At 46.2% G+C, this 17,384-nt stretch overlaps 2 protein-coding genes and 1 non-coding gene across 3 annotated transcripts; all 3 read left to right on the top strand.

Moving 5' to 3' along the window:
- Window positions 1-7,466: 7,466 nt before the first annotated feature.
- On the top strand, window positions 7,467-9,338 carry LOC120651347 (proline-rich protein 4-like). The gene is made up of 2 exons (XM_039928825.1): window positions 7,467-7,914; window positions 8,040-9,338. The coding sequence occupies exons 1-2, from the start codon at window positions 7,557-7,559 to the stop codon at window positions 9,029-9,031; spliced, it is 1,350 nt and encodes a 449-aa protein (XP_039784759.1). The 5' UTR covers window positions 7,467-7,556; the 3' UTR covers window positions 9,032-9,338.
- A 2,039-nt stretch (window positions 9,339-11,377) lies between these two features.
- On the top strand, window positions 11,378-11,484 carry LOC120653035. Its single transcript, XR_005666731.1, has one exon. It is a non-coding gene; the product is annotated as a small nucleolar RNA R71 (small nucleolar RNA).
- Window positions 11,485-16,039: 4,555 nt separating this feature from the next.
- On the top strand, window positions 16,040-17,145 carry LOC120651346 (26.7 kDa heat shock protein, chloroplastic-like). The gene is made up of 2 exons (XM_039928824.1): window positions 16,040-16,292; window positions 16,663-17,145. The coding sequence occupies exons 1-2, from the start codon at window positions 16,103-16,105 to the stop codon at window positions 17,007-17,009; spliced, it is 537 nt and encodes a 178-aa protein (XP_039784758.1). The 5' UTR covers window positions 16,040-16,102; the 3' UTR covers window positions 17,010-17,145.
- Window positions 17,146-17,384: the final 239 nt, after the last annotated feature.

Raw genomic sequence — 17,384 nt, 5'->3', positions numbered from 1 at the left:
TCCTCCACATTCGGATATTGGATAGAGCACTAGTACTGGAGCTATCGGCTTGTTTAAGCCGGTCGAAACCGGTAGCTCGAAGTATAATGGCAACGTGATCTCTTCTTCTAGGCATATACTCTAGATATAGAAAGTCCTCTCTTCTATCTTCTCCGCATCGGCGTGTGTGTCCTTGGATAAGCCTGAACCCGTAGATAGCGTACTCACGTTCCTCAGTGGATACGATACCCTGGAATACTCCTGGGTGAAAGCTACAGCGGTATCCGTGCACTTGCGGATTTTATTCATGACGTTGCAAAATACCAACAGTACTCACAAGCAAAGAACTCCGCTTGGAACCCATAGCTACAACTGCAAGATTGAAGAAATAAGTGCCACAGACCCTGCTTAAATAGAAGAAGCAACAGAGCCTCGCTACCCCTCATGACACCAAAGGACAGGGCAGCTCACGGGTGAAACAGAAAAGATTCTACAGCAGTACTCGCCACGTGAACCCACGGGCAAACAGTACACCGCACTGTCACCTTTTCAGAAGATTCGCCGCAACACTGATGATCTCAGAAAGATTGCAGAGGATATGATATGATCTCCTAGACCCTTAACACCAAATCACAGATTTGAAATCAAGGCTCCGGGGTGGGACACGTATCATAAAAAGACAACTTTTTTAAAAATATTGCGACCATCTGAAGAACCCAGAAGACTGAGTCAACCCTCTGCCCGACTTGTTAAATCAGACTAAGGTTCGGAGGCTACTCCACATGGACCGTGAGTTCATTGCGCACCATATACCAAGACAAATTCAGGGCTTGAGCACCTCATAGCCTCGACGCAGCCAAAAAGATGTACTCGGAAGACTACTCGAAGCACTCGATGGACTCCAGAAACAATCAACCCGCTCCAGAAGCACCCGAATCACTCGTTGCCCAGACCAAAGTCCGGAAGCTCTCGAAGCGCCCGACAAACGTCTTCAGAAGCACTCGACGCCTGCAGGACTCGACTACGAAGAGATCGGGGGCTTGTCAGACCCGGGGTAGCAGGACTGCTCACGAGCGTGGAATATTCTAGAGTAGCGAGTAGTTCATGGGTATGCCCTACCTCTACTTGTATCTACCCGAATAGGAGTAGAACTAGTCGGTGTACTCGGGACCTAGCCGAGCTCCTCGGACTGGGAACCTAACAGAACTCGACTAGGACTCCCCATGTAACCCTGTTCCCCCCAGATTATATAAGGGCGAATAGGGACCCCTCCAAAACATGGAACAACACCTAAGGGAATACAAACTACCACACAGGACATAGGGTATTATGCTCCGGCGGCCTGAACCTGTCTAAATCCTTGTGTTCCTTGCACCATCGCGTTCTAATCCCGGCGAGTCCCTACTCATAACCACTCTCCTCGGGATACCCCTCGAAGAACCCGACAGTAAAACACCGACACTCGATAATAACTATAGTCAACTACTCGAAGGAATACCTCCCGAGGACGCCTGCCAGCTCCAAAGGACCCCCTGATGCTGACATCTCTGACCACATTTCTCAGCAGCAGTTCTATCCAATGCTTCAGTTCAACATCAGTAATCTTGGACCGGGTATAGCGGGAGGGATCTGTCTCCTCCACATACTGGAATCCCAGGTGGACCCGCTACTACAGCGGCTGGATCCTCCAAAGCGACCAGTGTGCTATTACGGAAGCACAACTGATTTGGTGATCCGCCTTCAACCGCTCTATCTATCCAAGGAGAAAATTGACCTGATCTACGTTACCACCCCTGGAGTTCCAACTGGGTTTCTTTACAGGGGGGCCGGGAGTTCTACGAGGAAGAGAAGAGGATACATTCCTAAAGTAAAACCACATCTCCTTCCAGTCGATGACTTTGTCACTCAACTGGTACGGAATGTACTTGGTTTAACCCATTGCTGAAACTACACCCCCGCACCCCCAACTACATCTATCTTGGAATCACTAGGTTGGCACTTTAGATGAAAGAAATATTGGAACAGATCAAAATAGGGTTCGATCCCTAAGAAAGCTTCGCAAAGATGAATGAAGATGGAGATATGCAAAATAGAATTAGGGGTCAAGTGATGCACTTGAATCCCCTAATGATGAAGAAGACCTTGGAAGAAATCAGAGACGGGAAAACTGAGGTCCCGAAGAACATGACGATGAAAAACAACAGATTCATCCACCCCCTCATGAGGAAAGGATTCCTTTTCGGACCTCCTCCAATGGATTAAGTCACGAGGTTGGAGAAGATGCTCCTCTACAACACCAAATAAGTGGAAATCGGTACACTTACTCGCTCGATCTCCACCCATGGGTTTCCGCTTCATCTCCGGCAGCGCCGCCAGCCTTCCCCTTCCCAGCAGACTTCTTGGATGCCATGGAATGTGGAAGAGATGAATCCTTCTTGCTTCAAGCTCGGGGGCTAGCGGTGGTTAGTTTCTCGCGGCAACTAGAGGCGAGAGCGGATGAATCAGCGGCAGCGGCAGCAAACTAAACCAGAAGGCGTGCTAAACCTATATTTACTCGAAGCATTAAATAAGCAGAGTCAGTGGCAGTATCCATAAATAACAAGAAGTCCAAAGGTCACACGCTAGTCTCAAAGCTATTTCGGCCAAAAAAATCCGGGATTCACTTAAAAGTTAACAGAGCCAGCACGAGAAAAGGAAATTCTCATTCAAGGATTACATCCTTAAGTAGAAAAATATACAGATCTGAAAGATCAAACTACTCGAATCCACTCGAATTCATCTACAACACAGATCTGTCAGCCCCAGGGCTATTACAGAGATACAAATCTTGTTATTCCTAAGAGGGATTGTTAGCAAGAAGAGATGAAAGATCAGGCGCATCGCAAATCCTCTTCTTGCATCGTCCAGCGCCATTTCTTCTTCTCTCTGATAGGTTTTTGCAACAAAAACAATGCCATCTCCGTAGAAGCCATCGAGGGGTAAACCACTAAAAGCCTCCCCCAGAGTATGACACCACCAGACTGCAAAGGCTTCTGACACGGCTTCCACCATCAGCCAACCAGGTACAAGACGGCCAGAATGGAACAGCCTAGAGAAGCAAGGCCGGCGGCTAGGAAGATAGCAAGTATTTTTGCTGCTCGTAAATACTCTTCTAGCATCTATCAGCACATATCGACTACTTCTATCCGAAGGTCGAGTACTCTCCAACGAAGAACTCCACTCAAATGCCATGGCTACTACAACTGAAGTCCAAGAGAGCCTACATCCCCAATTTGTAGAAGAAGTAGCAAGAGGCAGAGTACAACCCGTGACACTTGATGCCAGAGGGAGTCATGAGCTGAACAGTGAAGATTCCAACAAACAGTACTCGCCACATGAACCCGCAACCGAACAGTACAAAAGCAGCTTTCCCAGACAAGTGACTCCAACCGCATTGATAACTCTGGACCCTTCATCCCAAATCAAGTTATTTGTGATCAAGGATCGGGGACTATGGGATATGCCTTACAAAAATGGCATAGTTTTTCAGAGACGATCTGAATTCCGAAAAGAAAATTCAAAAGATCCAGATGACCGTTTTGGCCCTCAGCTTGATCCTTCAGTTCAACCTAAGGCTCGGGGGCTACTCCATTTGGAGCGTGAGTACATCGCGCACCATATATGAAGGAAAAATTTTGGGCTTGAGCACCTCATAGCCTCGATGCAGCCGAGAAACTGCTCAGAAGACTACTCGAAGCACTCGATGGATCCCCGACATGGACGATGGACTCCAGAAGCACTCGAAGAACTCGCTACCCGGACAACAGATTGCAGAGGCATTTGAAGCACTCGATGGACGTCTTCTAAAGCACTCGACGCCAGCAAGACTCGACTATAAAGAGCTCGGAGGCTTATCGGACCCGGGGCAGTGGGACTGCTCACATGCGTGGAATATTCTAGAGTAGCGAGTAGCACATGAGTATTCCCTACCTCTATTGTAACTACTCGAATAGGGGTAGGACTAGTGGATGTACATGGAAACTAGCCGATCCCTTCGGACTAGGATTCTAATAGTACTCGACTTGGACTTTCCATGTAACCCTGTTCCCTCAGATTATATATGGGCGGACAAGGACCCCTCCAGAAGAGGATGAGACACGTCGAACAACACCGAAGGCAATACAAACCACCACACAGGACGTAGGGCATTACGCTCCGGTGGCCTGAACCTGTCTAAGTCTTTGTGTTCCTTGCACCATCGTGTTCTGATCTTGGCGAGTCCCTGCCTACAATCAATCTCCTCGGGGTATACCTCGGAGAGCTTGCCTGTAAAACACCGACAGGGTTTGACCCGCCCCTAAAAATGCATTTCAAGGGGCGGGTAGGGGGGTGACCCATCCTGGGTGCAGGAAGCTGTGGAGGAGCCTAAGGCCATACTAGGAGGGCGAGGCTCCAGCGGTGGCCACGCACCACACCCCGCCTGTCGCCTCCTCCTCCTGCATTCGTGCATCGCCGAATCAGCAGTGAAACCAGACCAACTGCCGGGGCGATTGAGGGTGAGGGAGGAGGGGAGAGGAGCAAACCGCACCTTAATGGGATGAAGCAGACGGCGATGGGGGAGGAGGCCACGGTGAGCGCATCACGACCGGAGGTGGAGGCGGAGGGCAGGTGCGAGGTGGTGCCAGCGGTGGCCATGGGCTGTGCCAGGGAGGTTGAGTGCGAGATGGGATCTAGGGTGGCGAGGGGGACGAGGGAGCCATGCGTGAGTGAGTTGTCTCCTCCCACGATGCAAGCCGGCTTGTCACTGAAAACCCTAACTTCCTATTTATGTCAATCCATTCATAACTGCCTTTCGAGCACAACCGTTTTGAGCACAACTAGTATATATTAGAACCCCTTTACTTTCCGGAGCACATTTTGGATCTGTCAATTATGTTATGGGCGGAGCCCCACTCATGGGGATCTGGTCGAATTGGGGGAAGCTGTAGATGTTATTGCAGGTCAATCCATTGGGGAATCACAGACTGGATGGGCCTATCGGGCCGCTCCCAGGCCTCTTGGGCTCAGCCTTTTTTCTGAGGCAGGCCATTTAGGAGGTCCGCCTCTGAAAATGGTTGCATTTTTGAAGGCGTGTCTCTTATCGTGTCCTTCTCGGTTAGTAGATTTTATTAGGTGGTTATTTTTAACCGCCACCATAAATTGATTTTTCGAGATGGTTTTTTTCACCACCTCATTTAATAGAAAATGATCGCCTCGGTTAATCGATACCATTAACCGAGGCGGTTGAAGTTTCTGCCCGCCCCGGAGGTGGTTAAAAAAGATCGCAGTAAATCATTTTTTATAGTAGTGTTATTTTGATAAAAGTTTATAGTGTGAATGTGAGGTTTTATTTCGAGGATCCGGCTCTTGACGTGGGGCTCATGTGTAGTTCTAGCCACACTGCTCTGCACAGAGTAGCTACCAGTCATCTGCAACAAATTTCAGTCAATTTCGATACGATTTTATAGTGTGAACGCGAGGTTTATTTCTAGGGTCCAGCTCTTGACGTAGGGCCCACGTGTACTTCTAGCTACACTGATTTGCATAAAGTAGCTACTAGTCGTACCGAGTCAACTCTAACAAATTTCAATCAGTTTTGATAAAAATTTATAGTGTGATCTTATTTCTAGGGTCGGGCTCTTGACATGGGGCCCACATGCAGAGTTCTAGCACACTACTTTGCTCAGAGTAGCTGACAGCCATACTGAGTCATCTACAACAAATTTCAATCGATTTTGATAAAATTTTATAGTGTGACACGATGTTTTATTTCCAGGGTTCGACTCTTGATGTGGGATCCACGTGTAGGTCTAACTACATTACTTTGCATAGAGTAGCGGCTAGTCATAAACAAATTTCAGTTAATTTCAAGAAAATTTTGTGGTGTGAATGTGTGGCTTCTAATTTTATGGTCCAGCTCTCAATGCGGGGCCGACATTTGTATATAGTCATACTATTTTGCACAAAGTATTCATTTCATCGCACTCCAACCCACTCCCACATTTACATAGAACCTACTCTGCCCCGCTCCATTACCTAACACAGCTCACTTTATACCGCCCAAACACACTCTCTACATCAAAACCCAACTCATTAAACCTATTTTCACCATTTGCAAGGTGAAGTGCAAGGGGCCATTGGTTGGCAGCAAGGCGCGCCGCCGGTGCAGCATTTCTTTTTTTTTTCTGTAAAACAGCATCACCGTGGGTTATTGACCCGACGGTGATGCTAGCTATCACCGTCGATCCTAATCCAACAGGTCGTCGAACAGGTGGTGATGCAGTTTTTGACCAGGTGGTGTTAGGGTCATTTGAACTAGTGCCTAGAAGACAAAGCACTTACATGCCATTTCATTTGGGTATATCTCATGGTACATTAGATTTCCTCCTGATTAGTCACCACAGACGAAATTTCGTTAGGTTTGAGAGAATCCTTTGTGCGCACGTTCTTGAATTTATTGACCATAATGAAGTGGCAGTGCAGTTGTGCTGTTGCGTTTTGAACTATACAGCGTTAGGAGTTGGGACCATCCAAGCTACATGTCGTGCCTTGAAAAGCTGTCAGGTTATTTATAAGTCTAACGAACAATTCTGTATGTATCGTCTTATATGTTCTGTATACAATCGAAAAAGGTTGAAATTGCGCGTACACCTTGATTAGTTACCCATGAGTTTCCAAGTATATATTTATTAAGAAGGTAAAAGAAGAACAGTATGGCCGGCATTGTTACAATCTTTTACCTACTATATATTTCATACTCCCCCGTTCTAAATTATAAGTCATTCCAAAAATCTTGAAGAGTCAAACCATCTCAAAGTTTGACCAAAATTATAGAGAGAAATATAAAGATTTATGACATCAAATAGGTGCACTATAAAAATATAGCTAACAAAGAATCTAATAATACTTAATTGGTATCATAGATGTTATTATCTTGTCATATAAATTTGGTCAAACTTGAAAAACTTTGACTCTCCGAGATTCTTGGAATGACTTATAATTTGGAACGGAGGGAGTACAAAACAGTCTGTATTGCTTTGGTCGGTTGGTATAAATAACCAGTAACTCAGTAACTGCGACACTATCTTGTATGTATCCATATAAATACCTACATATAAGGTTAGGAAAGAACTTATTTTGTATGTACATTTTGGAAGTACTATCCCTTATCTGAAGCACAAGTAGGAGTACTGCTGTTCTGCATATTTATTGTTCAGTAGACCGAACGCACGCTTTACAGCAACTTTGCTTTCCCGATGTCGCCAATGAAAGCCTTACTACACATAATGCACGTACTGGACTCTGCATGCATGCAAGAAACGTAACCAACACAACTCAAACTACCAACCGAGTATGGACATGATGAATGAATGGGACAGAGATTGATCAACTCAAATGGGCGGCGTTAATTCCCGATCTGCAATTTCGGCGCCAATATTATATATGCATGTGTGCTGGCGCCCAGGGGCGGAGCCACATGGGGGGCGGGCAGGGGCCTGGCCCCCTAATGCTCCATTAATTCCATTTAGAATCTCTAATCAAATACAAAATTACACTATATGATTCGTCTAATTAGCTTTTGGTCCCCTCCAAATGGCTACTTGGCCCCTCTTATTTGGAATTCCTGGCTCCACCCCTGCTGGCGCCTCATCTCTCGATCATCGAGCTGTTTGATTGATGCATGCATCACACGCCTATATAAGCCGTTGCATTACCTCGTCGCCCTCTCATCGGATCATCCATCCATCCATCCAAACATGGCAGGGGCACGGGAGCTTCTCCTCGGCGTTTGTGCCGCGCTGATGGTAGTTGCTATCGCAAATGCGGCCAATGGCAACGCGGCGTCTGTCGTCGTCGGCCTGGCCAAGTGCGCCGACTGCACGCGGAAGAACTTGAAGGCTGAGGCGGCTTTCAAAGGTACCTGATGATCGAGCATATATGTCATAATTATGCTATATATATAATAACGTTAGCACGTCATGCTTAACTGATGACTTGGTTAGAAGCAGGTACTCATGGTGATTTCTCCTTAATCATTTCAGGTCTTCAGGTGGCGATCAAGTGCAAGAACAGCAAAGGTGACTACGAGAGCAAGGCCGTCGGCGAGCTGGAAGGCTCTGGCGCCTTCAACGTCCCCCTAACCACCGACCTCCACGGCGCCGACTGCCTTGCGCAGCTGCACAGCTCGGCGGGCACGCCGTGCCCCGGTCAGGAGCCTTCCCGGATCGTTCCACAGTCCGAGAGCCACTTCGTGGTGGTGCCGGGCAAGACAAACAACCCATCGGCAGAATGCGCATCGGTAACCATTTGCGGTCCAATCAAGAAGCACTTCATGGACTACTTCCACAAGAAGCCTGTGCCACCGAAGCCGAAGCCGGAGCCGGAACCAAAGCCAGAACCGAAGCCACAGCCGGAGTACCACCATCCCTTCCTCGACCACTTCCACAAGAAGCCTGTGCCACCAAAGCCAAAGCCAGAGCCCAAGCCGCAGCCAGAGTACCATCCCCCAACTCCCACATACGGGTCTCCGACTCCGATCTACCATCCTCCAGCAAGGCATTTGTTCGACAAGTTGCTTGATCACTTCCACAAGGACCACGACCACCACGACTACTTCGACCACTTCCACAAGAAGCCTGTTCCGCCCAAGCCGGAGCCCAAACCACAGCCAGAGTACCACCCCCCAACACCCACGTATGAGTCTCCTACTCCAATCTACCATCCTCCTACTAAGCACTTGTCCGACAAGAAGCACTGGCTCGACCACTTCCACAAGGAGCTCGATCACCACCCCTTCTTCGACCACTTCCACAAGAAACCAGTGCCACCGAAGCCGAAGCCGGAGCCGGAACCAAAGCCAGAACCGAAGCCACAGCCAGAGTACCACCATCCCTTCCTCGACCACTTCCACAAGAAGCCAGTGCCTCCAAAGCCAAAGCCAGAGCCCAAGCCCAAACCTCAGCCGGAGTACCACCCCCCAACGCCTACATACAGTTCACCGACTCCGATATACCACCCTCCGGCCAAGCACTGAGTTGAAGAATGCTAAGTGATCCGCATTGCAACAAGTTGGATGCATGCATGATCGTCTTGTGTGATTTGAAGGGCTCTTCTTTTGTTTCTACAGAATAAACTACAGCTACATATCTGATACGTTTGAGTAAGTATCTATACTTCTTTGTGTGTTGGGATATGTGTCCTATGTAAGATCCAGGTGTTCCTTTTTGTATGCATGTACTGTAATGTCATTGTTCACTTTTAAGTATCAAGTAAATGGTGTACACTGTATTTTAACTTATCTTGCATATTGGAACTATTTAAATGCAAATATCTGCATTCAATTTGTACGTGGCAAATGGGCAGATGATCCCCGCGGCCTTGGGCTAACCAGGCTCTAGCGTCCTATATATATACTCCAACTAATGCGGACCATGTTGGACTATATTAATTTATAGATAACGTTATAATAATGCTATCATGAAGCTCTGTACAGTCTGATCTATTGGTGGCGACTGGCAAGTATAACAATCTATAGAGATACGCTCTTAAGAATTGATACTACAACATAATCTGAAAGTTATATACGCGTGGCTGCATGTTTGACGAGTTATTCTCATTTTAGCAGGTGCACATCGTACCTATGCTCCCATAGGGAGAGTGGAGTTCATTTTTTTTTGATAAAAGGTTTTCCCCACTTTATTACAAGAACAAAGTGTACAGTAGTTTCAAAAACTATACCACAACACTAGATTAACGACGGGCATCAGTCGATAAAAGAGCAATATTACCAATTGACAGACCGGGTAAAGCTTACCGATGAACGATCTATTAGTAAATCTTATTTTCAAGAGGAACCGTTCGTCGGTAAATGTATCCATATTTACATAGGAATGATCAGTAGGTAAATTTGTATACTACATCGAACAGTCAGTCGGTAAAAGTAACTAATTTTGGCAGTTTTATAAACTTTTGCTTCCCTGCACAAATAGTATTGTGTTTTTTGAATGCGGGCTCCGCGGGAACGCTAAAAAATTCTAAGCGATCCCCGCGGGATTACAAACTGATTGGTTCGCTAGCTACAAGCACATATCAGTAGGAGTGAGCGCATGATGATTATGTTTATCATAAACTAGCTTTGACATGACACTAACGCTTCTTCCCAGCTCACAAAGAGTGTGCTTAATAAAGTGTTGAGCTCTGATTGAACAAATGATGGTGGGACATCCTAGGTCTTTCTTCTTCTTCTCCGGCAGAAGGTCGAGTATAGCTGCACTACACTCTTCAGTGAGCTGCACGACCTCGGTGGTCGGTAGGGCCCACTTGTTGCCAAGGATATCCTTGAGATACTTGGTATATGTGGGAACCTACATTGCATCAAGAAGTGGTATGCGGACATAAAGCTTCTTAGTTAGCTCGACGAACTTGCCGAATTGCTCGTCGGCCACCGGCCTCCTTTTCTATTCCAGAAACAGTAAGGCGGTTATATCGTGGTACTCTTAGGAAACTCTTGGGACTCCCTTGGGTATTTTTTTTCCTAGGTAGCAGAGGTGTTGGATTCTTTGGCCTCCTCCTGCACTTCGTCTTCGGCGTCGATATTCTGGCAGTTACAGCCTTCTGCCAAATACCTGCATCTTGCAGCTAAGGTGGTTCCTGCGTGGACTTCCCAACTCGTGTAGTCACTACATTCACACTTTCCTTCGGGTGGGTACCTTCCCTGTTTTGTGGTTAAGGCAAGATGACAACTGAGCTACTTGAGTTTCTATCATTTTATTGAAACTCAGCTGATTTTTAATAACATAGTTAAACCCCTCTAGTTGTACTGCTAAAGACTGAAGAATTTTATCATTAGCTAGAAATTTTTTTGCTAATGCTATCATTAATTTGATTTTGGCGATACACTAGGTCTTCAAGCAAATACTGAAAAATACTATTAAAATTATTACCTTGCTGTTGGTCGAAGGGGAGGTCGGGGTTGGAGTTCGAACCTTGATGAGTTATATGGATTATTGTTCCCAATGAAGTTCACATCCTCTTTAGTCAATGGGATAGTGCTACCTGAGGGCCTAGTATCACCACTTGTCTCACATGTGATCGGAGGCTCCACAATATGGTTGACCTCCTGGTGTGGAGATTCTAGCTTTTTTATTAGAAGATCGATCTTGGCTGCTAGCATTTCAACAATGTCGATCTATGTATTCCTTTTGCACGGGCCGGTTGCCTTTCTACCTTCCAACTCTAGTTGGAGGCAATGTTATCGACGAGCACTTTGCCTCTTGCAACATCGAGACAGAGGAATGCTCCTCTTGCTGTTGCGTCCATATGATCGTGCGCTCGCTAGCCCGGGCCATGGATGAAGTTTTGAATGAGAAGACATTCGTCCATGCTATGGTGTGGGTATTTTGCAATGTATTACTGGAGACGTTCCTAGGCTTCTAGGACTATTTCATCCTAGAGTTTTTGAAAACTGGAAATCATGTTCTGAAGAGCGTTGGTTTTGCCCACCAGAAAGTACTCGACCAGAAAGCATTGGAGCAAGCATCCCAATTGACGAATGCATCCTTATTAGTGTAGAACCACATCTTTGGTTTCCCATGCAAAGAGAATGGGAATAGTCAAATATGAATAATATCCATTGTAGTGCCTTTTGGGTTGATTGTGCTACTCACTTCTAGGAAATTCTGAAGATGAGCGCTGGCATCCTCTGATGCCCTACCACTTAAGGGACTTTCTTGGACCATCTTGACAAGTCTAATCTTCAGCTCAAAGCCTTCATTGTCATGGTCATTGTTCAGTTCAGTGGGGATATGGCTGCTTGACGGGGCTGAGAACTGATGGAGTGTCTTCTAAGCCATGGGTGATGATGCTGGTATTGTCGAACCTTGACCTAGGGACAAAGTCTTCAGTATTGGTTTAACCGACAGCGCATCAGTGCAAGCATCAGTGCAATGATATCAGCACATGACGGCAGCTGGAATTCAACGGTTAGCTCAACGGCTAGTAACAGATTGTGTGTGATCGGTTAAACTGACACCTATGACCATTTTAACCAACACTTTGTGCAGTTTTGGTACAATGGCTAGTAACGTCTATGTGCCGCCCTCAAACCTATATAAACGCCTTATCCCGGGTCCTTTGAGATTACTGGAATTGGGAGAAGCCACATACACCTTGAAGAACACCTCCAATACATAAGAGTGCTAGTTGATCACATCCTTATCCCTTAGCACATCTTTTAGAGTGTTAGTGCTAGGCTAGCCCTTGAGAGAGAGAGAGAGCAAGGTGTTGCTGCCTTGTGGTTCGTTCTATAGGGAAGCACATTTGTATTCTCAGTGAGCTAGCCCCTTGGAGTCTTGGAGACTCACCCGCAAGTCTTTGATCCTTTGGCTTGGTGTGGAGCAGTGACGACGGCTTTGTACGGGGGACGTGGAGGCCCCCTTATTTTCTGGACAAGCTCCATAGTGGAAAGTGGGATCATGGTGATAGGGGGAATTGGAGTGAGCCTTGATGGCCTAGCCTTTATGGCAAGTCAAGGGGTCCCCAAAAGAGAATTGGTGGCCTAGAAGCAATACTCTTGATTGAGTGCTTCAACAATTTGGACTAGGGATGTCTTACTGCCTAATGATACCACGAGATAAATCCTTGCATCATGAGTTTTCTTCCCTGCATCCCCTCCTTTATGTTTCCTGATTTCATACTTGCAACGTGTGTGCCTTTATATTCTTAGTGTAGCACCAAGAAGCTAGGATTGAGTATAGGATGCAAAACTTATTTTGAGATGAGGGTTTTACACCAGTTTAACCATAGATGCACATTTAGATAGCTTATTATAGTTTATGTGCACCCCCTCCCCCTCTTAAGCTATGAGCACCGAATCCTTTCGAACAGTCTTCAACCATCTTATAGTCATAGAACTATTCCTTCAACCATCTTATAGTCATAGAACTATTCCGTGATACACAACTTACTACCAGCATCATCAGAGAACCCAAACTTAGCTGCAAGTGTATACCAGATAACCTTGCCAAGTGGCAGCGTGAGATATGTGTCTACATACTATGCTTTCAGCAAGAACACTTATGATGGTGCCTTGAAGTAGTTGGGACGATCTTGATGTTCACTTGGGGGAACACAACTACATTCACCTGGAAGTAGTCGTACATGCGAGGAGGACCACCACCAGGAAGTAATTGTATGACTTGAGGATGAAGGTCAAGGGAAGTAGTCGTTCACAAACGAGAAGTCGTATATATAGATGTACGCTTCCCAAAACCTTCTCACAAGCCTATCCCAAGTAGGATCTCAAGGCAATGAGGTTCTAGAGGCCTGCTCACGCAAGTTCCGTGCGGGAAGAAGTTTGCATTGAGAATGCTAAGGCAGCAATAGTAGCAGAACTGTCTAAAGTTAATTTTTTCTATCATTTCTTCTACTTTATCATAAACTCAATATATATTTGGTGCATCGTTCATCAGTGTAATATAAAAGCAACAATTTGTTTGACTAAGTGAGCTATTATCTGTTTAAGTTCTAGACATTCCGATCTAGCCCCTTGAATGATTAGCCATGAAGCCCTGCGCGCGCGCGCGCGCGCGTGTGTGTGTGTGTGTGTGTGTGTGTGTGTGTGTGTGTGTGTTCGTTCTTAAAGGGCAGTCCGGCTGGCTTCGATGCCAACCTCTGGAAAAGGAGGGCCGGTTTCGAATCCCAGGCGACGCACCTCGCTTGGAGTGAGGGCGTAGTTGGTCAGGCCGGCGTATCATAGAGAGAATCTAGATTCCCGCTTAAGGTTGCATAGAACTTGGGGGTTAACCTAGCCTCTGGCCTCAGAATGATATTTTCTCTTGTAAGTTGCAAGACCACTGCACCTGAAAGATGACTTAATCATCCATTCTATTTGTACCATCATTGTTGAACATGCTATTGAATTCTCTGAACTGTTGGGCTAGAGGAAAAAATATTCTCTACGGTGAAGCGTACCAAGTGATCAAGTACAAATCCGATATGAATCTTTAGAAAATGAATTCTTGTTTTGCATTGAAAATTAGGAGTATTTTTTTCATATATTATAATTACTCCTGGAATCAGGTTGATATCCAAAATCCAATAGGAGGAATCCAATTGAAGTCATACTAAAATTAAACATCCATCCAGTCCAATCCGAACAATCAGTCTCCAACATCCAATTCAGTTAGACCCAACTTCCCTTAATCCGAATCCATCCAATAAAATCCAACTCTATTGCGCTGCCTCCGCCCACGGCTCGCCAGCCATGCTACCTTGCCTCTGTTCTCCATCACAAAAATTAAACACCGGTGAGCACACACATCCCCCAGCCCTTTTCCCCTTCATTTCTGGCTCCGTCGGCATCGGAACGCAGTCGCGTCACCGCTCCAGCCCGCCAGCGCCACCGCACAGGCCGCACTGCCCCTATGTCAGGCCACCAGGCGCGCCGACCGTGGGTCTGCCTCTTCGCGCCTGGCCTCAAGCTGGCAGGAACGGCCGCACCGCCACGTGCCGGCCATTGCCAGGCCCTGGCTATGGCGAGCCTGCTGGTCAGGCAGGCCCCTCCCTTCCTCTTCGCCAACAATGTTTGTATTAACCTCTAATTTTTATCCAATAGAATCCAATCCTATTTCATTCAACTAAATGGATGTCCGTATCCAACTAGATCCAAATCTAGTAGAGATTAAGTGCCAAAATCCAATTGGGTTTGGACCAGACCCAATCCATTCCAAGGATATAATGATATGTCACTGTTTGTGTAGGAATTGTGCAGTAAGGGTCTCCTTTGAACATAAGTTAGCGTGATAGGGAGAACACCTACGCAACAAGTTTGGAATCATTTCAGCAGCATGGCTACTTTACAAAAGCTCTTGCCACCACGTGCAGGTCGCGCTGCCACTACATCGGGCCGCCAGGCGCGCTGGCCCCTACCGGTGGTGAGACTGCATCTCAAGTCCACGTTGTGAGAAAGACTGAGCTATTCTATACTTTATGCAATTCCCGTAATCGTCGACCCCTTGCCAATTGATTCTGACTTGTTTTATCGAGAGCAGAGGCGAATTGTGCAAAGGCTTGTAACTCTGCGAATTGAGCTAATTCCAATTTTGATTTGCTAGCTACTTGTTTCATGGCTTTAATTTGAGCCTTACTTAGGACTGTGCACTTCACTCGTATCTTTTTCATTCACTTGCTCATGAACTCGCTGCTTCGCAAGAAGCGACTAGTCGCCTCCTTTCCTGCGCCGAAAGATGCTTACCTAGAAGCACTGAAGGAGGGGAGCTGGTGAAGGCCAACGATGGCAACGAGGAGGAGAATAGGTGAACTGAGAGATGATCGAAGCACAGTGGTTGGTGTGGTTCGTCAGAAAGAAATACGTTGCTTCTTTCCTACTTTTATATCCTGGTAGAGATGAGCTTTCAAATATGAGAGGTTGACTATTTTTGGATAAATGAGTCCTGTCAAACTGTTGTGACTGGTATCAAAATACGAACAGTGGGCCCGCCCCTCTGCGCCGACGCCTAGCCTCGAACTGGCTGGAATGGCCACGCCGCCACGTGCATGCGCCAGCCAGGGCCAGGGCCCTGGCTATTGCGAGCCTGCTGGTCAGGCAGCCCCCTCCCTTCCTCTTGTCCAACAATGTTTGTATTAACCTCTAATTTTTATCCAATGGAATCCAATTCTATTTGATCCAACTAAATGGATGTCCATTTCCAACTAGATTCAAATCCAGTAGAGATTAAGTGCCAAAATCCAATTGGGTTTGGATCAGACCCATTCCATTCCCAATAGTAATTATAATGATATGTCACTGTTTGTGTATGAATTGTGCAGTAAGGGTCTCCTTTGAACATAAGTTAGCGTGATAGGCAGAACACCTACGCAACAAGTTTGGAATCATTTCAGCAGCATGGCTACTTTACAAAAGCTCTTGCAAATCTATATGCTCCCAATCCCATGCCAAGCAAAGCATGCAGTAGCAGTTAACCAGATTGTTGATTGTTCCTTTCAGGCGCCTCTCTCTATAAATATTTGAAGTGCCCGGATTATAGCTTCTCCATTGCACCAGAGAAGTAAGCTAGTCACTAGTGAAGGTATTGAACTGGAAACAATGTCGATAGTTACTTCTCACACCCTATTGTGCCGGCCGGCAAGATCTTCCGATGGTTTATTCTTTGGTTGTGTGAAACCAGCAGTGGTAGGCCTCCCTTGTGCCTCTGTTGGGAAGAACAGGCCTCGTTCCATCTGTTACTTTGTGGATACCAAGAGCAACGACCATCAATTTAACATCTCACCAGTCGGTAAGTTCTTGCTAGTTTACGTTCACCGATTGTGCTTCATTTGTTTCAAGTATTAGTGCATAACTTTAATGAGCAAAACGTAAGACTAATTTACATATGAAAAGGGATTATTGCTGTGAGTTAAGTGTGGCAATAACTAAACTTTTGTTTCCTCAATGGGCTTCAGTTTTGACAAATAGTCCCCCGAGTTAAGAAGTTCTGTTACATTCTGTAATGAAGGCAGTAGTATCTAAGTAGGAGAATAAAATTGAGGAACTATCAGTGGAAATTCCTATACACTGTGTGGTATCTCTGTTGAGTATGTAAACTGTGAATTGAAATGTGGGCATGTGGCAAGTAAACTTTAATCTCTCTTTATCATGGACCGAAGCCCTTGTGCATCCATACATGCCGCCCACGTCGACCCCGCGTTGGGAGATCAAGGATGACAGCAAGAATGTCAGGCTGACATTATTCAACATGCCGGAGGGTGCCATGCCGGGAGATTTCCAGGTTGCCGTTGAGGACGACGTACTCGTGATCAGGACAAAGCCCAAGCTCCCAGCGGAGCAGCAAGAAGTACCCGAGAGCAGTATCTCGTTCCACATCCGGCTGCTGGTGCCCAAGGGGTATGACAAGGAGAAAGTCCGCGCCGAACTACAACTCCGGGCACTAGTGGTCACCATCCCCAAGGTTAATCCTGCGTTCACCAAGGAGGTTGCTATCGATGGGAAATAGAAATGCAGGAACCTTTTTTTCTGGAAACATCACGTCCATATTTCATTGCAATATGTGTGTATGTGGTTTATCAATTATCATGATGACTAATGAGCCAGGTCGATAAATAAAATATCACATGCATTTATTGCTGCAATGTCATTGAAAATATCAGCATGTTTGGGTCAAGATGGGAATGGGCTGACCTGAACCTAGACCTGGCCTCTATGACCTCAGGACCAATTTATGAGGCCACGGGCTGACCTGGGTTACAATAGCAACAACAACAGAATGTTATTAATTCAGTTACAGGTCAGCAACGTTATTATAGCAACATTTAGGATGGTACTCGTACATAAATAGAGGAATTTTTTAGTGTTTGAAAAAATGACAGCC

The sequence above is a fragment of the Panicum virgatum genome, chromosome 9K, assembly GCF_016808335.1.
Source record: "Panicum virgatum strain AP13 chromosome 9K, P.virgatum_v5, whole genome shotgun sequence".
Taxonomy (NCBI): Eukaryota; Viridiplantae; Streptophyta; class Magnoliopsida; order Poales; family Poaceae; genus Panicum; species Panicum virgatum.
Note: the sequence above shows the minus strand (reverse complement) of the source record. Positions and strands in the feature narration are given on the sequence as shown.